Source organism: Salvelinus sp. IW2-2015, linkage group LG27, assembly GCF_002910315.2.
Source record: "Salvelinus sp. IW2-2015 linkage group LG27, ASM291031v2, whole genome shotgun sequence".
NCBI lineage: Eukaryota > Metazoa > Chordata > Actinopteri > Salmoniformes > Salmonidae > Salvelinus > Salvelinus sp. IW2-2015.
In genome coordinates this window covers 23423531-23446755 of record NC_036867.1, presented here as the reverse complement: position 1 = coordinate 23446755, position 23225 = coordinate 23423531, and the positions used below count along the sequence as shown (strand labels likewise).

Here is a 23225-nt window from a genome sequence, read left to right as displayed (position 1 = left end):
GTGGCACAGCCAGCAGAGCGATGCAGTGCCTTAGACCAGTGCGCCACTCGGGAGGCCCTAGGTGTGTATCCTTACTCAACATTGACAGGAGCACTCCAAACAAAAGACAATGAATGAATTGAGAAAACTCGTAAAAGGAATGAAATACACCAAAACTTGTGTAGCATAGGTTGTGAGCTCTGCAAACATGTCCACTCCAACAACAAGAACCAGCTGTAATCAGTGCTCTAAAGTGTGACCAATTGTGCAATGGAATATTTTGCTGTGCAACCACGAGTTGTATTTTGGGAGCACTGGGCAACAATTAAAAATCTGCCCAGATAATCGTGGTAATAAGTGCAGATTCGTTAGCGTCATGCACCATTACCACAGTGAAAACAGCATGCTTKTAAGCCCAACCAGGTCAAAAGATATTACCCGTGCATAATTTATATCTTCCTATAGTGGATCGCATTTTACCTTAATAAACCAAGTCGTGGGGGAGCTCTAAAACTACTTATGCGTCATTAACCATTTGTTTACACTTTGTTCATGTTACCTCATTGGCTAGCTAACAAACTTGTAACTATCAGTATTTGATCCGGCGCCGACAGAGATGGCCGCCTCGCTTCACAAAATTGTTATTACTTGTTAGATATTACTGCATGGTCAGAACTAGAAGCACAAGCATTTCCCTACACTCGCATTAACATCTGCTAACCATGTGTATGTGACCAATAAAATTTGATTTGATTTATATCCAAACATTTGGGGTCACAGAAAGGAAAAGGGATAGATTATAATGGTCCCCGAGGGGATGGCTGTCGTTTTACAAGCTCCTAACCAACTGTTTTTAACTCATTTTGTACATAATGTTGCTGCTACTGTCTCTTATGACCGAAAAGAGCTTTTGGACATCAGAACAGATATTACACACCTTGAACTGGATGAAGAATTTTTCTTTAATGAGTCCGACACTAAGGATATACTGCTTTCCGGAGATGAGGCCCAAATCCCTGTCATTCGTTTGAAGAAAGAAATACAAGAGGCAGAGTTCTGGGTGCCTTGTGAGAATTTTTCAGCTAGTGAGTCAACCACCAAAACCCTCTTTATTATTGGCCAGTGCAATAATTGGAAAACTGGACAATCTATGACTAAAATGATCCTACCAACGGGAGATTAAAAACAAATAGCTTATGTTTCACAAAGACTTGGCTGAACGATGACACYGATCATATAGAGCTGGCTGGCTTCTCCGTGCATTGGCAGGATAGAGCAACAATGTCTGGTAAGACGAGGGGCGGGGGTGTGTGTCTATTTGTCAATAACTGTGGTACGCAATGTCTAATATTAAAGAAGTCTCAAGGTATTTCTCTAATGAGGTAGAATACCTCGTCATAAGCTGTAGACCACACTATCTAACAAGAGAGTTCTCATCTATATAATTCGTAGCCGTCTATTTACCACTACAAACCGATGTCACTAAGAATGCACTCAGAGCTGTATCAGGCCAAAAGCAAAAAAGAAAATGCTCATCCAGAAGCGGCGCTCCCCTAGTGGCCGGGGAGTTTAATGCAGGCAAAGATTAAGAAATTGTAAGTAAGCAGGCAAGATATTGATATTATTCTCACATATATGTTCCTTTTGTCTAGGTGGGAAAGGGCAGTGTGGAGTGCAATAGATATTGCGTCATCTGTGGATCTTTTCAGACGGTATGCGAATTGGAGTGGGTCCAGGGTTTCTGGCATGATGGTGTTGATGTGAGCCATGACCAGCCTTTTAAAGCACTTCATGGCTACTGACCCCTTCATTGCCCCTCAGGAGACTGAAAAGATATGGCATGGGTCACCAGATCCTTAATAAGTTCTACAGCTACACCATKGAGAGCATCCTGACCGGTTGCACCACCACCTGCTATGGAAACTGGTCGGCATCCGACCGTAATGCGCTACAGAGGGTAGTGCGTACGGCCCAGTAGATCATTGGAGTCAGAGGAAGGCCCAAAACATTGCCAGGGACTCCAGTCACCCAAGTCAAGAGACTTTTCTCTCAGCTACCGCATGGCAAGCGGTACCAGAGCACCAAGTCCGGGACCAAAAGGCTCCTTAACAGCTTCTACCACCAAGCCATAAGACTGCTCAACTAAACTAATCAAATGGCCACCCGGACTAATTACATTGACCCCCCACCCTTGTTTTTACACTGCTGCTACTCGCTGTTTACTATCTATGCATAGTCACTTTCCAAATTACCTCAACTAACCTGTACCCCTGCACATTGACTCGGTACTGGTACCCCCTGTATATAGCCTCGTTATTTTAATTTCCCCCTTTATTTCTTTAATTGCATTATTGGTTAAGGGCTTGTAAGTAAGCATTTCACGGTAAGGTTCACCTGTTGTATTTGGCACATGTGACAAATGCAATTTGATTCTTCGGGAGATCAATGATCATAGCAATGAATGAAGGATGGTAAGTTGGTGGTTGAAGATTTCCCTCTAGTGGTGTGGGAGCTGTGCTTTGGCAAAGTGGGTGGGGTTATATCCTTCCTGTTTGGCCCTGTCCGGGGGTATCATCGGATGGGGCCACAGTGTCTCATGACCCCTCCTGTCTCAGCCTCCAGTATTTATGCTGCAGTAGTTAATGTGTCGGGGGGCTAGGGTCAGTTTGTTATATCTGGAGGACTTCTCCTGTCTTATCCGGTGTCCTGTGTGAATTTAAGTATGCTCTCTCTAATTCTCTCCTTCTCTCTCTCGGAGGACCTGAGCCCTAGGACCATGCGTCAGGACTACCTGACATGATGACTCCTTGCTGTCCCCAATCCACCTGGCCTTGCTGCTGCTCCAGTTTCAACTGTTCTGCCTGCGGCTATGGAACCCTGACCTGTTCACCGGACGTGCTAAAAAAGCCAACTGACATTTACTCCTGAGGTGCTGACTTGCTGCACCCTCGATAACTACTGTGATTGTTATTATTTGACCATGCTGGTCATTTATGAACATTTGAACATCTTGGCCATGTTCTGTTATAATCTCCACCCGGCACAGCCAGAAGAGGACTGGCCACCCCTCATAGCCTGGTTCCTCTCCAGGTTTCTTCCTAAGGAGTTTTTCCTAGCAACCGTGCTTCTACACCMGCATTGCTTGCTGTTTGGGGTTTTAGGCTGGGTTTCTGTACAGCACTTTGAGATATCAGCTGATGTAAGAAGGGCTATATAAATAAATTTGATTTGATGAATGAATGAAATCTCTTGCATGTCATCATCACAAGCAAGACTTTTTAAAGAGTGTAGAATTTATGTAATGCATCTTAATAAAAACATTGCGCTTAGTGTAGAAACCTAATATTCCAAATGTAATTTCAACGACAGGTATTTGTATCAACATTTCAGCTTTTAGTTCATTATAATGTATTTACAGATTTACATGTTAGTTCCTAGGGCACATGTGCTTTAAAACCAACTACAATTAATGTAGGCCATCTCAATCAATGTAAAAATCATTCTGGTGCTCTTAAGTTGGGCACACCAGTGCTACCAAGTATAATTTAAAGCCCCGACTGTTATATAATAATATTGAATGCAAACAGAAATCCCCGTAACCAAACACTTATTTTATCAATGTTAACAAATTGCTTGGCATGCCAAGGCAACTACCCCCGCGGCATGCGTGCCTTGCGTGGCCGATGCCCGTTTTAAGAGTGATTGACTGTGCCATCCCTGCAGCCTCCGCAATGGATTAGTCCACAGACACAGGCYGGAATCAGACAGGCGTCTCATTAGGGGCAAGGCCATTTGGCCCTTAAGAGGTGCCCAATCTGCCAGGACACCAACGCCATCTGCTAGGGCACSAAGGGCATTGACGAAAATAGCCAAAACAAGCGTATGTAAATGTACACAAATAAATTAGCCTACATGTCAAAGTGTTGGTGATAGCTTATGCGTATTGGCTACAGCCTCATGTCCACACCGAAGCAGTCATGGAGGTGCCAGAAAATGTTGCCAAACTTTCATACTTAATTACACACACAAACACCAGTCAAAGGTTTTAGAGCACCTACTCTACTCATTGAAGGGTTTTTCTTTATTTTTTAAAAACTATTTTCTACGTTGTAGAATAATAGTGAATACATTTCATAGTTTTAATAACACATATGGAATCATGAGCTAACAAAAAAGTGTTAAAATATATTTTTATATTTCAGATTCTTCAAATAGCAACCCTTTGCCTTGACAGCTTTGCACACTTGGCAATCTCTCAACCAGCTTCATGAAGAAGTCACAATGAATGCATTTCACTTAACAGCTATGCCTTGTTAAAAGTTAATTAGTGGATTTTTTTAAATAAGTTTGAGCCTAACAGTTCTGTTGTGACAAGGTAGGGGTGGTATACAGAAGATAGACATAGTTGGTAAAATATCAAGTCCATATTATGGAATGAACAGCTCAAATTAGCAAAGAGAAATGACAGTGCATCATTACTTTAAGACATGAAGGTCAGTCAATACGGAACATTAAGAACTTTTATAGTTTCTTCAAGTGCAGTCGCAAAAACCATCAAGAGCTTTAATGAAACTGGCTCTCATGAGGACCGCCACAGGAGTAAGTTCATTAGTTACCAGTCTCAGAAATTGCAGCTCTAATAAATGCTTCACAGAGATCATGTAACAGACACGTCAACATCAACAACTGTTCAGAGGAGACTGTAAATTAGGCCTTCATGGTCGAATTGCTGTAAAGAAACCACTACCAAAGGACACCAATAAGAAGAAGAGACTTGCTTGGACCAAGAAACACGAGCAATGGACATTTGACCGGTGGAATTCCAAATTGGAGTCCAAATTTCAGATTGTTGGTTCCAACCGCCATATTTTTGTGAGACGCGGAGTACGTGAACGGATGATCTCCGCATGTGTATTTCCCACCTTAAAGCATGAAGGTGGGGGTGATTTGCTGGTGACACCGATTTATTTAMWATTCAAGGCACTCAACCAGCATGGCTACCACAGCATTCTGCAGCGATACGCCATCCCATCTGGTTTGGGCTTAGTGGGACTATCATTTGTTTTCAATGGGACAATGACCCAACACACCTCCAGGCTGTGTAAGGGCTATTTGACCAAGAAGAAGAATGAATGAGTGCTGCAACCGATGACCTGGTCTCCCCAATCCCCCAACCTCAACCCAATTGAGATGAGTTGGAGCGCAGAGTGAAGGAAAAGCAGCCAACAAATGCTCAGCATGTGGGAACCCCTTTAAGACTGTTGGAAAAACATTCCAGGTGAAGCTGGTTGAGAGAACCCCAAGAGTGTGCAATGCTGTCATCAAGGCAAAGGGTGGAGGGTGGCTATTTGAAGAATCTCAAATATATTTTGATTTGTTTAACCATTTTTTGGTTACTACATGTTTCCACATTTGTTATTTCATAGTTTTGATGTCTTCACTATTATTCTACAATGTATAAAATTGTAAAAATAAATAAACCCTGGAATGACTATGAGTCCAAAATTTTGATCGGTACTGTATAATAAATCAATTTAATAGTCACCATCACAATAAATCCATTATTTATTTTAAGCAGGTCTAAGTAAACATAACAAAATGTATTTCAGTATTACAGAATATGAGTTGGCCTACTGTATGTTATCTGGCTGTGTGCCATTCCATAGGCTGTAGGCTTGTTCATTTAGTCCCGTTCCATTATTTTACTTTTTTATGATTTTATAGTAACACTATAACTGAAGTTAGCTGAATAAAATAGAAAGGATATTTTTACCATTTCATAGCGAGTGCCCATATGAAATGGCTATGTTGAGCGTAAAAGTGATCATTTGAAACCAGGTCCAATAAACTAGAGTTAGAGTAAATTGGCTACTATAGTTATGAACGATACAAACTTCAGAAAGTCTTAGAAATCAAAACATATATGGACTGCATGATGCGACTCGGGTTGCAAAGGGTCGGAATTATTCAGGGGAAATTTTAGGATATTTTCCATGGGAAGTTAAGCCCTGGAATTTTGCTTAAATATATATATAAAATTWGATTATAACAGTGAACCTTTTTTGTGGGATACACAAGGCAATTCTCAGTCTTGTGGCATATATTGYTTAAACTATCCCCAATTAAATGTAATTGCAACCCTCTGCATGAACAGTGCATTCTTCCATCACATGTGCAGCTGATTCTCAAGATCTTGCACACTAATGAGATGCTATGAGCCCACACTACTACTACATGCTTTCTGGTAAGTTTTGAACAATACAGGGTGGGAGTGAATATATTTTATATCACATACATTATTTTTTGTTAACTAGTAAATAGTAGCCTACAGCAAAGTGTGTTAAAAATCATTTCTATCTTGTTAACAATTTCTACTAGTTAGTTTTTGCTACCATGTGGGTTTTTAGCTTGCTTGAGCCTGCGAACTGAGTGTTAATTCACCCGTTTCCATTTTAAAACATTTATCTTACAAAGGAGTGGTTTAATCTAACTGCTTAACTATTAATATGTACATGGAATTGTAGGTGTTTTTTAAACAATTTCCCCCCTAATCTTTACAGGAAAATGCCACGGGCACTATCTGATGTGTGGCACTGCAGCTAAGGTAGAAGGAAAAGCTGTGTACATTTGCAAATACTGTGCCAAATCATATGTTTAGAATGCAACAAAGACGCAGAATCATCTGGCTTAGTGCATAAAGTCCCCTCAGCTCTCACAACAAGCAACCTCTGACAAAAGTCCCTCCTTCTAATCAAGGCAAAAAATTATGAATCAGACACCTTATCGATAGCAACAGCTCATGGTCCTCCTGGAATCAGAAGTTTTTTTGACTCAATGGAGGAACGTAGTCAGAGAAATGCTGATGAATGTCTTGCTCGAGCTGTGTATGCACGAGTTCACCATTGATGCTCACAGGCAATGTGTATTGGAAYAGATATCTGAATGATCTTCATCCAACATACACCCCTCCAACCAGACATACTTTATCTACTCATTTMCTGGATTCAGAGTTCAACAGAGTTCAAGTGAATGTCAAGCAAATCATAGAGAAAGCAGACTGTTCCAATCATCTCTGATGGGTAGTTGAATGTTTGCGGGCAAGGAATAATTAACTACATTATCTCCACCCCTTAACCAGTATTCTACAAGAGCATAGACACAAGTGACAACAGACACACGGTATCTACATTGCAGATAGACTGAAGGCAGTCAATGCCCTTGGACCACAGAAAGTACTTGCACTGGTGACAGACAATGCTGTGAACATGAAGGCTGCTTGGTCTAAAGTGGAGGAGTCCTACCCTCACATCACACCCATTGGCTATGCTGCTCATGCATTGAATCTGCTCCTCAAGGACATCATGGCACTGAAAACAATGGATACACTACTAGAGAGCCAAGGAAATGGTTAGGTATGTGAAGGGTCATCAAGTTAAAGCAGCAATCTATCTCACCAAGCAAAGTGAGAAGAATAAGAMCACCACATTGAAGCTGCCCTGCAACACCCGTCGGGGTGGTGTTGTCATCATGTTTGACAGTCTCCTGGAGGGGAAGGAGTCTCTCCAAGAAATGGTCATATCACAGTCTGCCGATATGGACAGCCCCATCAAGAGGATCCTCCTGGATGATGTATTTTGGGAGAGTGGTAAGCAGCCTGAAACTCCTGAAAACTATAGCAGTAGTCATTGCACAGATTGAGTGAGACAATGCAATCCTGTCTGATGTTCAGACTCTGCTTTCAGATGTAACAGAAGAAATCTGTACTGCCCTGCCCACTTCACTGTTGCTCCAAGCAGAGGAAACTGTAGTTCTGAAATATATCAAAAAGAGTGTAGACTTCTGCCTGAAGCCCATACACGCCACAGCATACATGTTGCACGCCAAGTATGCTGGCAAGAGTATCCTGTCTGGTGCAGAGGCAGCAGCTAAATGGGGATCTAAGTGAAATACAAATATATTGTATAACGTCACAATCATTATTTGAAAAAACTCAAAAAAATAAAAAAAAAACGTTCCCCCCTAGGCTTGGGCTCATATATAGGCCTATYCACAAGCTCCAACATGCCTATGGATGTTTGGAATTAAATCAATCAACTTATAAAGTGCTGTCCATTTTGTTGCGTTAGGCTTTGAAATATCCCCAAAAACCATGTTATACACTCAGTTACAACCTGTTGAACTTCTCTTTCTTCAAATTGATCAATCACAGTACGTTTTAAAGTTAGATGTGATTTTCGATTGCATGTGCATTGATGTCAGTGGTTAGCGGGATAAATAGAGCCCTGAGAACCAGGCCATTAGCGAATTGATGGTCATTAGCGAATTGCAAATGCCCAACACAACCAGAGTGCATAAAAGGAGATTACGGTCATYACTCATGACCGCTGGTGCTGTGACAGTAATAAGGTCACCGCAACAGACCTACGGTCACAGCAACAGACCTGCGCACACGCACGTGTACACACACGGTCAATGAAAATATGTCAGCTCACAATTTCAGTCATGGAGAAATTTTTGAATTACACCCCTCCCCACACACTCAAAGCCTGCTGAATTCTGATTTTTCACACCAAACCTTCATAGCTCTTCCAGAACAGAAAAACTATTTAAAAGAGATTATGATCGTGTGACGAGGTCAAAACTTAACAACCACCTCCTTTACCTGCCTGACAAATTATTTTCAATCWCTAAAGATCATTTCTAAAAAGAGAATGCCTATCCTGCATAACATCGACACAGTGCCCTAAAGCAAGAGGGTGGAATGCGGCACCCTTTTCCCCTTACAGTGCACAATTTATAAGTCTTATGGGCCCTGGGTCAAAAGCATCTCAGAGTAAGAGCGCTAATCTAGGATCAAGTTCTTTCTCCTATTCGTTATATTTAAAAGTCAAAACAGAACGTCAGAAACACACCCCATCACAGGGCTGGGGTCAATCCCATTTACATTCAGGAATCAGAAGCAAATTAGCATGCACCGCTAGGCTTATACCTGCATTGCGCAAAGCAAAGTAGTGAGTGACAGAAACAAAGTACTCAGTACTCTCAAGCAGGACCACGCAGGCTACCCGATGCCTGAATACTAGCATAAACCTCCTTAGGCAGGGATGAGTGCTCCAGCACAGGACAGTGGACTAACTCACCGGTGATGGGGGTAGCTCCGGGGCCGGTGCAGGGTCGGGTGTTAACTCCACTCCCCAGGAGCTTGATATGTCCCGAGGACGTAGTCCGGTTAAATCCTGTATAGCGTGAGAAGTCACCTCCACCCAGGGGGTGATGGGATAGTGTCCGCGGCCTAAAGTGCCTCCAGCGGCACGACTTAATGTTCAAAAGAATCTCACTGAGGTCCACAGATGACGACAAAGAGGGGATGGAGGATGAGGAAGAGGGGTGGTGGTTGTTGGAAGCATTGGTTCGGTCCGAGGTATTGGCGTCTGAAGTACTGGCTGGCTCTGCGTTGCGGAGAGGAGAGCTTGTGGGAGATGAGGCTTGAAGTGGTTCGGTTTCGGGGTCCGAGTCCAGGTTGTGAAACATGCTGTCCAGGTCTGTGTGTGCTCTGTCCAGTAACAGCCTGAAACATAATCAGAAAGAGACTCTTTACAATCACAGTAGGGATGCAAATTCCAGTCAATTTTGCTGCCTACTAAGCGACCCCCATTAACAGGTTAACAAACGGTTAAACTAGTTCCAGTAAAATTACGTGACAAACCGAAAAAAATATGCATGGGTACAAGGAATGGAAACTTTTCATAACTAGCTTAAAAAATGTGACAATAGCAAGCCTATCGTCTCATATTATTGAACATGCAACTAAACTACTGTTATGATGCAGACAATGTAATACATTGCATTTACGACAATGCAATGTGTGGGAAAACACTGTTKTTAAAAAAAACGCACCTGGTGCAAGCAGGTTCATGTGACAGAGATAAACATCTCCGTTAGAAACWTAGTGGGGACATCTCAACATGCAAGAACTAGGATAGGTTGTTAAAATGATAACAATTGTGCCTTTGGCTTCAGGACAATGAAAGGAAGTTTATGAAAACCAGTAGAACAGGAGAGTAATGCTAAGAAACTTTTCGGTTGCTGTTGTTCGCTGCTGCATGCTACTCCTCTGTCTCTCCCTCTGCTCCTGCTCCCTGTGCAGCAGCCAGTGTTGCCAATTTAGCAACTTTGTCGCTATATTTAGCGAGTTTTCAGACCCCTCCAACGACTTTTCTTGGTAGAGGAGGCTAGCGTCAAATTCAGCTACTTTTCAGGCTGCCTTTGGGGAGTTTTGACAGAGGATTTCTATGGTTTTGAAAACATTTAGCGAGTTTCCCCACTCAATTCTGCTGCAAACGAGAGTGAGAAAAGCTGTCTATGAAACAAATGTCACAGCAACGGCACGCACACAGGTAAAGAAGCACAAGCTGAGGGGGTGTGTGCCAGGTGAGGGGACCGCAGTTGGGCTTCAGCAAGGCAAATTGGTGCTGTGGCGTCGTCYGGGCAACGGCAAAACTTCATTTAGCGATTCTCTGAAAAATAGTCTGCAACACTGGCTGCTGCAGTCTGCGTCGCRTAGCAACGTATCTCCGCTCTGGTTTGCTCGAAGATACCAGGTGTTCAAACTTTCACTCAGGCCCCCCTTCCAGCAACAGGGAACGTATCACGCCAGCGTGGACACCACGTCTATTTCTATTGGCACAAGTACTGTTAATGAACAACACCCCTCTTGTTGGCGGAGAGTCATGTCTAATGTGTATTCATGTGATATTTAAGCGACTCAAACTAAATCTATGGGCTAAAAAACCTAGCTAAAAACATTAACTGACATGGGCCAGTTGATCTGGACATTTCTGACAAGTTATAAATAGCTCGCTAAGGTGGACAATGACTGACATGGCAAGAGGAAAACTGATTATGCTCTACCCAATTTCAAAATTGCACCTTGTGCATCCTACTATTACAACTTTCAAGAGTAAGTTGAAAGCCGGACTGAGTTTCTCAAAAAAAATATATACACTACATGGCTAAAAGTCTGCTTTATGCTACAGCATATAATGACATTCTAGATGATTATGTGCTTCAAACTTTGTGGCAACAGTTTGTGGAAGGCTCTTTCCTGTTTCAGCATGACAATGCCATCGTGCACAAAGCGAGGTCTACGCAGAAATGGTTTGTCGAGATCAGTATGGAAGAACTTGACTGGCCTGCACAGAGCCCTGATCTCAAACCCATCGAACACCTTTGGGATGAATTGGAATGCTGACTGGAAGTCAGGCCTAATCACCCAACATCAGTGTCCGACCTCACTAATGCTCATGTCTGAATGGAAGCAAGTCCCCGCAGGTTCCAACATCTAGTGGAAAGCCTTCCCAGAAGAGTGGAGGCTGTTACAGCAGCAAAAGGGGGACCAATTCCATATTAACGCCCATGATTTTGGAATGAGATGTTCGACGAGGAACATGCAGTGTATTTTTTTTCTGAGGGGGGGCAGCAATGTATCCATCTAATTGTTTCCGGCACTGAGCAAATTTCAGGTCTACTGAGCGCAAACTTCAGCTTGTGCAACTTCCAACGCACATTTACTGCGATCACTGTGGCTATACCCACTTTAAGTTACAGTTTTAACAGTGGCCATGTAGGCTACTGTGGCTATTTCATCATAATGTAGGCCTACCAGCGGCCTACCATGAAAAACTCTGGAGAAAAATGCATCCCATAACATAGTAACATGGAAATAGCTGTTCTATCATTCAACCTACAGTAGCAGCCAATGTGTGGTGTTCAATGTAGGCTTACATTACATCAGACTTTTGAAAAAAATAAAAGAATAACAGGCAGGGCTTGACATAAACCGGTTTATCCACTTGTGCTTCAGAAAAGGGGACAACTACAAAGGTTGTGTTTGATGCAAGAAACCACTTAAAATAAACCACATTATTCCCATACCATTATTACAGAGAATCAGAAATTATACTACCCTCTCCCTATTGGCTACTTAGCTTATTCAAGCCTGTCTCAAAATACAACACTGACCCTTATAAAAATAAATTAAGCTCTTTACCTGACTTGCGTTTCAAAGATGTCTAGAAAGGTACACATTTTGTGCTTTCTTGGGAAATCATTCACTCCTCTATTYCTGACTATAAATTACCTATAACTYGGCTAATAACTCACTAACTAGCAAATMATATGAACAAAATGTGCACACATGGCTACACGCAGCACTCGCTTTAACCTCAAAACAGGAGCATCTACTCATGTTGTAAACAGTCCAGTTCAGAGTAAATGGCACAGATCCAGATATGGTAATGGTATATTTGCATATAGGCCAACTGCAGCTCTGCTTGTTCATGCAGCAAAGGTCTGTGTAGAATCCAACTCCGATGCGTTCTGCCGACAACAAAATTGTTTTGTTTCATTATGTTGCATTGAAAGTGGCGAATATTGCATGGATTCGATCACAATTGCCACAGTAAAGGGAAGCGTTGACAGTTAACAGTTAACAGAAAACTCTAGAACACTGGTCATCAACCTTTTGAGTCAAGATCACTTTGAGTCCAACTGAAAGCCGAGATCTAKCTCTTAGATTTTTTGTTGTTGTTGCTTGACTTAAAAACATAAGCCTATGCAACATTAACCAATTAAAAGCAGTACTTTAGCAGAGGTTGAGGTAAGCTATAGGCCCAATACATTACCACTGCATATTGGCTTTGCTTYAATTGCCCTGCCAATGCATTGCTGTTTGGAACATAAAAAAAWAWATATATATATACAGTAGCAGTCACACACCTACAATAATTTTTTTTATAGATTTTCTCTATTTTCTACATTGTAGAATAATAGTGAAGACATCAAAACTAAAAAAAACCCACATGGAATCATGTAGTACCCAAAACAAAAAAAGTTAAATAATTCTAAATATATTTTAGATTCTTCAAAGTAGCCACCCTTAGTCTTGATGACAGCTTTGCACACTCTTGGCATTCTCTCAACCAGCTTCACCTGGAATGCTTTTTCAACAGTGTTGGAATGAGTTACCATATATGCTGAGCACTTATTGGTTGCTTTTCCTTCACTCTGTGGTCCAACTCATCTCGATTGGGTTGAGGACGGGTGATTGTGTCTCAAAGACACTGTGGTTGGAACGAAAGGACAGTTTTCCACCAGTCTTGTTTCTTGGCCCAAGCAAGTCTCTTCTTATTATTGGTGTCCTTTAGTAGTGGTTTCTTTGAAGCAATTCAACCATGAAGGCCTGATTCACACCGTCTCCTCTGAACAGTTAATGTTGAGATGTGTCTGTTACTTGAACTGTGTGAAGCATTTATTTGGGCTGCAATCTGAGGAGCAGTTAACTAATGAAATTATCCTCTGCAGAAGAGGTAACTCTGGGTCTTCCTTTTCTGTGGCGGTCTTCATGGGTCAGTTTCACTACTTTGAAGAATCTCAAATATATTTAGTTATGTTTAACCCTTTTTTGGTTACTACATGATTCCATGTGTGTTATTGCATAGTTTTGATGTCGTCGCTATTATTCTACAATATAGAAAATAGTAAAAAATTAAGAAAAACCCTGGAATCAATCAATCAAGTTTATTTTATATAGCCCTTCGTACATCAGCTAATATCTCGAAGTGCTGTACAAAAAACCCAATAGGTGGGTGGAATAAGTAGGTGTCCAAACTTTTGACTGGTACTGTACACATTTCAAAATTTGAGTTAGGCTATATGATCACACCGGTAATAGATCCGTTGTTGTATTACATGTGACGCARGGCTGAGTATACATTTCTCAAAAGAATTGTATTTGTCACGTGCGCCGAAAACKAACAGGTGTAGACTTTAGCGTGAAATGCTTACTTACAAGCCCTTGACCAACAATGCACTTTTAAAGAAAATAGTGTTAAGAATATATTTACTAAATAAAATAAAACATGTAAAAAAAAAAAAGTTACAAAATAACAATGACGAGGCTACTATATACAGGGGGTACCAGGTCAATCAAGGTAATTCAAAAAAATMTGCCTTTAATTTTACTGGGCTGATGGTGCCTGCATCTGATGGTCGGGTCTCAGTGGAGGGAGAGAGCAGCAGACTGATGGTGGTGGATCCCCTCAGTTTGGCAACCACTCCACTAGACTAGAAACTGAGCCATTAGTTGACGTTAAACGSAAGTTACTTTCTAACTCTATAAAATCATTGTACATTTTTTGGAACTCGACACTGTTCCGGTTTTATGACTGACTAGATGTTAAATTCTGACACCTACAGTATTTAATTAAAACCAAAATAATGCAAATCAACCTATAGACATATGCATGACCGGCCAAATATATTTTTTTGCGGCTAACTGTTAACATACCCTAAATCACTTATTGATAACAGACTGATGCGGCACCCTATTCCCTACATAGTGCATTACTTTTGACAACGGCCCATTGGTGGCGAATAGGATGCCATTTGGTCAAAAGTAGTGCACTATGTAGGGAATAGGGTGACATTTGGGATGCAGWTATAGACTCATCTTCCTAAAACATGATGGTAAGTTCTGGATATATATTCAAAACCCCAGGCAGGTGGTATAAGCGCGATTACATTTTGCAGCTGTAATTGTATATCACACTATGAGAGTACAATAGTTCTAGCCTTCCTCAAAGACCTGATAGTTGATTCCAATATCTCTCGTGTGGGCACGCGCGAGAAATAGTCGCCAGCTAAACGTAATCTCCTAAACCAGAGGTTCCAGAAGTCCCTCCCTTGATTTGAAGGGTAATAATAATTGTAAAAATACATMTAAAAAATGTTAATGATTGAAATACACAATCTAAAACGACGCATTAATCCACGATGGTTTAGGATAGAAACAAGCTGTGAAAAAAAGAGGAAGATACAACTGATGCACATCGGAATAACTGACATTCAGAAGCCGAGCTACGAATTTGGACGATTGGACTTTGCTTGGAAAGTAATCGTATACAATGTGTGACCGTCGCCGTCAATTGTTCTAATCACTTTCTGTACAAGAGAATACGTATAGTTAAACAGAAGGTTCATATAAATTACCATAAAACATTTGGTAGCGGAATGTTTGAGGAAATATGGTGCAGATTTTCTTTTCTTTATCCATGTATATTATTATCATCATCATAATTAAATAGATTTTGTCAAACGTTAGAGAAGGGGCCCTAGAGGAAAAAAGGTTGTGAACCCCCTGTCCTAAACACCATCCAGCACAGAAATAGGATCCCGTCAAACGAACGGCTACGATACCAGGCTAGTAGAGCCACAAGGTGAGATTTGTGATTTGTCCCAAATGGAATCCTATTACCTTTAGACCTGAGCCCAAAAGTATAGAGTTACATATGGAATAGGGTGCCATTTAGGATASAGCCTTAGGGAGCAATAAGGGCGCCTGAACTCACCTGCCCCCTCTGCCCGTGCGCCGCCGTGCCAACCCTACGCAGCGCCGGGGCACCGTTAGAGACGTGAGACAGTAGCGGAAACGAGGGTCCCCCAAACCGCCCTCTGACGGGCTGACCCATGGCCAGTTACCACTCTGGTCCAGGCGTGACTGAGACAGGGAGAGAGGAGAGCGAGAGAAGAGAGTTCGAGACAAAGGAGGAAAGCTCCGTCAGTAAGGCATTGATGTGGCCAGCAGAATATGGAAGATAAAAAAGCAGCAGGGCCAGTGGCAACCCTGGCTGTGTGTGGCTGGCTGTCCGAGAGAGAGCCGTAAGGGCTATAAATAGAGCAGTTGAGTCACAGGAGGGCAGGCAGCTACTCTACTCACAGCATAATACTGACAGCCGGCCTTCCTCCGGAACACAAAGCAGCCATCTGGGTCATTCTCCTCCTCTGCCTCCGAGGAACCTGAATGGATCTAAACATAAACGTAGAGGGGGGATGGGTGAGTTACATTAAGAGACCATAAGAACAATGTGGCTGGCTACCTAGACAACAGCCACGATTGTGATCATATCACCAACTGCTGCTACTACTACTAGTTCTTCTACTACTAGTTCTTCTTGTACTAGTTCTAGTTCTTCTACAAGTCCAATTACTACTGCAGCTACTACTGCCACCACCAAATACAGACCGATACCTAACACTATCGCCTTCACTACCATCTACTAGAGGTCGACCGATTAATCGGAATGGCCGATTCATTTGGTCCGATTTCAAGTTTTCATAACAATCGTAAATCGTTTTTTTTTTTACACCTTTATTTAACTAGGCAAGTCACTTAAGAACACATTCTTATTTTCAATGACGGCCTAGGAACGGTGCGTTAACTGCCTTATTCAGGAGCAGAATTACATATTTTTACCTTGTCAGCTCGGGGATTCAATCTTGCAACCTTACAGTTAACTAGTCCAAAGCTCTAACCATCTGATTACATTGCACTCCACGAGGAGACTGCCTGTTACGCGAATGCAGTAAGAAGCCAAGGTAAGTTGCTAGCTAGCATTAAACTTATAAAAAACAATCAATCATAATCACTAGTTAACTACACATGGTTGATGATATTACTAGTTTATCTAGCATGTCCTGCGTTGCATATAATCGATGCAGTYCGTATTCYGAAAAAGGACAGTCGTTGCTCCAATGTGTACCTAACCATAAAAATCAATGCCTTTCTTAAAATCAATACACAKGTATATATTTTTAAACCTGCATATTTAGTTAATATTGCCTGCTAACATGACTCGTTGCGAACTGTGAAGACTATTTCTTCCTAACAAAGAAAGAATAAACGTCTTGTTGTGTGTTATTATTAAGTCTATGATTTGATAGAGCAGTCTGACTGAGCGGTGGTAGGCACCAGCAGGCTCGTAAGCATTCATTCAAACAGCACATTAGTGRGTTTTGCCAGCAGCTCTTCGCTGTGCTTCAAGCATTGAGCTGTTTATGACTTCAAGCCTATCAACTCCCGAGATTAGGCTGGTGTAACCGATGTGAAATGGCTAGCTAGTTAGCGGGGTGCGCGCTAATAGCGTTTCAAACGTCACTCGCTCTGAGACTTGGGGTGGTTGCTCCCCTTGCTCTGCATGGGGAACGCTGCTTCGAGGGTGYCRGTTGTCGATGTGTTCCTGGTTCGAGCCCAGGTAGGGGCAAGCAGAGGGACGGAAGCTATACTGTTACACTGGCAATACTAAACTGCCTATAAGAACATCCAATAGTCAAAGGTATATGAAATACAAATCGTATAGAGAGAAATAGTCCTATAATAACTWCAACCTAAAACTTCTTACCTGGAAATATTGAAGACTCATGTTAAAAGGAACTTTCATATGTTCTCATGTTCTGAGCAAGGAACTTAAACATTAGCTTTCTTACATGGCACATATTGCACTTTTACTTTCTTCTCCAACAATGTGTTTTTGCATTATTTAAACCAAATTGAACATGTTTCATTATTTATTTGAGGCTAAATTGATATTATTGATATATTATATAAAGTTTTAAAAAAAGTGTTCATTCAGTATTGTTGTAATTGTCATTATTACAAATTCATATTTAAAAAATCGGCATCGGCTTTTTTTGGTCCTGTAATAATCGATATCGGAGGTAAAATCATAATCGGTCGACCTCTACCATCTACGCCCTAAATGGCATCCCATTTCGTAAAACAGTAAATAAATAGGGTGCCATTTAGGACGCATCACTCATCACCACCAGCAGTGATATTTATGAGTTCACCTGGGAAAAGGGTTCGTCGTCAGAGCTGGGGAAGTCGTACTGGTTGAGGTCCTTGGGGTTGAACACAGAGGGGCCAGAGTGTTGGGGTGCAGAGAGGGGAGGAATCTTAGGCTTCTTCTCGTACTTCCTCTTCATTCGGACCACTTCAGTTTTCTCTGGCTGGAAGGAAGAATATAGAAGACTAATTAAATGTCKATTTACTCCACGAGCAACAGAAATGTGTCTGAGCCCTGTAGAATTTCTTATGGAGGTGGCGCTGTGATGGGGAGAATCATTTAGAAACAGAACAGTGTAGTGAGTTAAGACTCATTGATATGAAGATGGTGGGCGAGGCACGCGCCATATCCTTTTGCCCAGACAGATGGTGCCTCTCCCTGACCAGACCCCCCCCTCCACACCCCACTGCTGAGGGTTAGTGAACTGAACTCCCATTCAACCCAAGGCCCCAGGGGGGAAAGGCAGGGGGAAATGCTACAATACGGGGGAGCAGGGGTGTCATAAGTCAAAACAATGGAAGTAACGAAAGCAAAGGGACAGCGGGGTTTGGACTAGGAGTGTGGAGGGACAGGGTTACATCAACAGATGAGGGTGGGAGAGAAACAATAGTCACTCATCACCCACTCATAAGTAGTAGGGATGAGCATCTTTCAATTTCAAGATGATTCGATATGTACCTTAGGGCTGGGCAATATATCGAATTATTTCCAAAATGTCTGGATCGCATGAAGCAAGTATTTTTTATATAAGCGTTTACGTCCTCTTGTTCTCATGTTGTCTTTTTGGTCTCTTCTCCTTCTAACCTTCAGTGCTGTGTGCACCTTCCCTTTCACACACACACACACACACACACAACACCCCTACCCCTGTGACTCACAAAAACACAGCTGAGATCAATTCTTCCTCTGACAAGTGGTGTCAATTAGCTATTTGCATTCGAGGTTTGGTCCAACAGTCTCGGTCATATGGAAAGTGGAATACGTTGAGACATTTTACTGTAATAGAGAAGTTAACCTTTCTAACAATACCATTTGTCTCAACTCCTCAAATTGCACGCAGAGCAAATGCTACAAAAACAGGAAACGGAAGCTTTATGCTCAGTTTGTCTCGTGCGGCATTGCGGAACCACATACCGATAGCAGCATTTTAGCCACGAGGAATGTTTTTCCAACAGTCTTCAAGGAGTTCCCACATATGCTGAGCCCTTCTGACTGCTTTTCCTTCACTATGCGGTCCAACTCATCCCAAACCATCTCAATTGGGTTGAGGTTGAGTGATTGTGGAGGCCGGGTCATCTGATGCAGCACCATCACTCTCCTTGGTCAAAAAGCCCTTACACAGCCTGGAGGTGTGTTTTGGATCATTGTCCTGTTGTAAAACAAATGATAGTCCCACTAAGCGCAAACCAGATGGGATGGCGTATTGCTGCAGAATGGCATGGTAGCCATGCTGGTTAAGAGTGCCCRGAATAGATCCTGAGGCCCATTGTCGTGCCATTTATCCGCCGCCAACACCTCATGTTTCAGCACGCGAATGTGCGGTCGCATGTCGCAAGGATCTGTACACAATTCCTGGAAGCTGAAAATGGCCCAGTTCTTTCATGGCCTACATACTCAGACATGTCACCCATCGAGCATGTTRGGGATGCTCTGGATTGACGTGTACGACAGCGRGTTCCAGTTCCTGACAATATCCAGTAACTTCGCACAGCCGTTTAAGAGTGGGACAACATTCCACCGGCCACAATCAACTCTATGCAAAGGAGAGGTGCCATGCTGCATGTGGCAAATGGTGGTCACAGCAGACACTGACTGYTATTCTGATCCAAACCCCTACCTCTTTTGTTAAGGTATCTGTGACCAACAGATGCATATCTGCATTCCCAGTCATGTGAAATTCATAGATTAGGGCCTAATTTATGTATTTCAAATGACTGATTTCCTTGTATGAAATAACACAAATGTCAGAAATCTTTGACATTGTTGRGTTTATATTTTTGTTCAGTATAGTAAAGCTGTTACTGAAGATGCCATAACGATGTTCAGTCTCCTTATCAATACAACAGCTATGGGAATATCTGCCTCTTGAGGGCCTAAAATGAACACCACCACCTCCGGGTCAATTTTGGCATTGGCAGGTAAGATGTCTATTTCACCAGCCACGCTGGCGGGTGGTCAGGGCTCCACCGTGCGAGTATTTCACATGCATTTGACCACATTTACAGTTCAAGTCAGAAGTTTACATACACCTAGCCATATACATTTACTCAGTTTCACAATTCCTGACATTTAATTCTAGTAAACATTCCCTGTCTTAGGTCAGTTAGGATTACCACTTTATGTGATGTGAAATGTCAGAATTATAGTAGAGAATGATTTCAGCTTTCATTTCTTTCATCACATTCCAAGTGGGTCAGAAGTTTAAGTACACACAATTAGTATTTGGTAGCATTGCCTTTAAATTATTTAACTTGGGTCGAACGTTTCAGGTAGCCTTTCCACAAGCTTCCCACAATAAGTTGTGTGAATTTTGGCCCATTCCTCCTGACAGAGCTGGTGTAACTGAGAGTCAGGCTCGTAGGCCTCCTTGCTTGCACACGCCTTTTCAGTTCTGCCCACACATTTTCCAAGGGATTGAGGTCATGGCTTTGTGATGGCCACACCAATACCTTGATTTTGTTGTCCTTAAACCATTTTGACAACCTTTGAAGTATGCTTGGGGTCATTGTCCATTTAGAAGACCCATTTGCAACCAAGCTTTAACTTCCTGACTGATGTCTTGAGATGTTGCTTCAATATATCCACATAATTTTCATTCCTCATGATGCCATCTATTTTGTGAAGTGCACCAGTCCCTCCTGCAGCAAAGCACCCCCACAACATGATGCTTCACGGTTGGGATGGTGTTCTTTGGCTTGCAAGCATCCCCCTTTTTCCTCCAAACATAGTCATTGTGGCCAACAGTTCTATTTTTGTTTCATCAGACCAGAGGACATTTCTCCAAAAAGTACGATCTTTGTCCCAATGTGCAGTTGCAAACCGTAGTGGCTTCTTTCTTGCTGAGCGGCCTTTCAGGTTATGTCGATATAGGACTTGTTTTGCTGTGGATATAGATACTTTTGTACCCGAAATTGCTCCCAAGGACGAACCAGACTTGTGGAGGTCCACAAATRTTTTGGCTGATTTCTTTAGATCTTCCCATGATATCAAGCAAAGAGGCACCGAGTTTGAAGGTAGGCCTTGAATTACATCCACAGGTACACCGCCAATTGACTCAATTAGCCTATCAGAAGCTGCTAAAGCCATGACATTATTTTCTGGAATTTTCCAAGCTGTTTAACGGCACAGTCAACTTAGTGTATGTAAACTTCTGAACCACTGGAATTGTGATACAGTGAATTATAAGTTAAATAATCTGTCTGTAAACAATTGTTGGAAAAATTGCTTGTGTCATGCACAAAGTAGATGTCATAACCGATTTGCCAAAACTATAGTTTGTTAACAAGAAATTTGTGGAGTGGTTGAAAAACGAGTTTTAATGACTCCAACCTAAGTGTATGTAAACTTCAGACTTCAACTGTATATAGTAAAATAAATGCTGCAGTTGCAGTTATATAATTTTCAGTTTTGTTTCATAGCTGGTAAATTAATTATACACAGTTAAACTTCAAATACTATATAGCCTTCCTCGAGCTGCAACACTGCCTGCCTGGTTGGGGGCTATGCACGCGTGAAGAGCTGAGTGAAATAAAAAAAATTTTTTAGAAGCGTTGCACATAGGCATAACAGTTGGTCTAATTTACTTGGCTGGTGGACAAAAAAGTTAATTTTATGCCCTGTCTCTTACCTTCGTTTTGTAGTCCTTCATGTCCATGTGGTCTTGGTGGCGGTACTGGTTGCTGTTGGAGAGGGGAATGATGGGTATCGTGTAGATGGGCTTCACCAGAGCCCTCTGGGCCAGGGCCTCAGCCATCACCTCACTGCCGTAGTCAGGCATGCCGTTCCTGGGGAGGACACATGGAGATAAAGGGGGCTTGATTAAGACTCGGAGAAAGACCGTTTTGGGTCAAAACGTTGCACAATAAAACAGTGTGCCATTTTTTATGACTTCACTTTTTGTACTTTGCACATGCAGGTTACTGGACGCGGGTAGGCTACACCATTTCTAAATTTGAGAAAATGCCCAGGAAAATGCCCAGTGAAGGACGTTAGCTACCTGTGTCTCTGCCATGCCACTGACAAGCTTTTTAGCATAGGAGTGCAAAACATCTCCCATCAAAAATAGAATACCCCAACTAAGTAAAAAATAAAACCATAGGAATAAAAAAGGGAGCCACCAGCGCAGGGTAGGCTGATAACAGGCGYAAATTACAAATCAGAAGCACTACAAATCAAAAAGTCAGTGACAGCAACTTTCAGATGAAATATATTCCATTCTAATYCGTGATATTTGTATAGTTAAGTCCCAAATGGCACCTTATTTCCAATATAGTGCACTACTTTTGTCCATTGTAGAGCTCAATGTGCCCTCTTCAAAAGTAGTGCACTATATAGAAAAAGGCAGCCATTTGGGACACAGTATGACTGCTCCACAAGGAACAGAAGCCCCCAAAATTTTTAAGAATATAGTGCACTACAACAGTAAAGCCGAGTTATTCTATTCCATTCGTGCCGACATACATTTATTTTAATGGGCAGCAGTGTAACGAGTCAGTCAATGAGCTCATTGCTTTGACCTTATGAAAAATAGGTGAACTCTATTTGATATGTATGCAAAACAGAGCATGACGATGCTGCCAATTAACTGAGCAGCAGAGCCGTTCCTTAAAAAAACATGCTAATACCATATCCAGGATGCGTCCCATATTCCTATCTTGTGCACTACTTTTGCCAGGGCCATAGTTGTACTAGGGATAAGGTGCATTTGGGACCATCATGTATGATGGGTATTAGCACGTCATTTTTTAAAACAAACATCGCAGTTTAAAATCAACAGACAGCTACTACAGAGCCACAGATACAAAAGGCAGTTTTGTCAAAAAAACCTGTTCAGTTATAGTCTGTACAATGCGGAGAAAGTAACTGTTTCATTGATTTGGGGACAATTCATTCATCTCACACAGCAGAAAATCCAGAGAGAAATGGTGGGGTTTTTGATTCAAAGTTATCCATTCTTTCCTCTACGGTGATGACTCATCCGTCTCCCTCATTCATATGAATAAACGTAAAAATATCAAATATGTATCACCTCTTCTCTACAATCTCCAGGGTGAGGTGGAGCAGCTCTCTCTTGCTCTTCTCCCTCCTCTTAATCATCTCCAGAATAGTGACGGCTCGGCTCAGATCCCTCGCAGTTTCAGCATCTTTCTCAATACCCAGCCTGTCGTTCTTACGGTTTGCAGCAAAGTAAAACGTTAACATCTATGTTGATGCAGGAATAAAGCATGGGAGCAGCTTTAAATTAGGCATTTTCCTCTTTAATGTTAACTGGGTTCTTGCTATCCTGTCACTTCCTGAGAATAGTTCATAGCTAAATTACACACTAGTGAATACAAAAGGTGGGTT

At 42.0% G+C, this 23225-nt stretch overlaps 1 protein-coding gene across 1 annotated transcript in view; it reads right to left on the bottom strand.

The window, feature by feature from the left end:
• The window catches only part of LOC111953235 (enhancer of polycomb homolog 1), a 59669-nt gene that overhangs the window by 9823 nt on the left and 26621 nt on the right, over positions 1–23225 (bottom strand). The window contains exons 6-10 of the mRNA XM_023972372.2: positions 21508–21664; positions 17665–17823; positions 15755–15844; positions 15387–15535; positions 9120–9547 (exon numbers count right to left, since the gene is read on the bottom strand). Coding sequence (XP_023828140.1) covers positions 9120–9547; positions 15387–15535; positions 15755–15844; positions 17665–17823; positions 21508–21664 — 983 coding nt within the window. The remainder of the gene's footprint in view (positions 1–9119; positions 9548–15386; positions 15536–15754; positions 15845–17664; positions 17824–21507; positions 21665–23225) is intronic.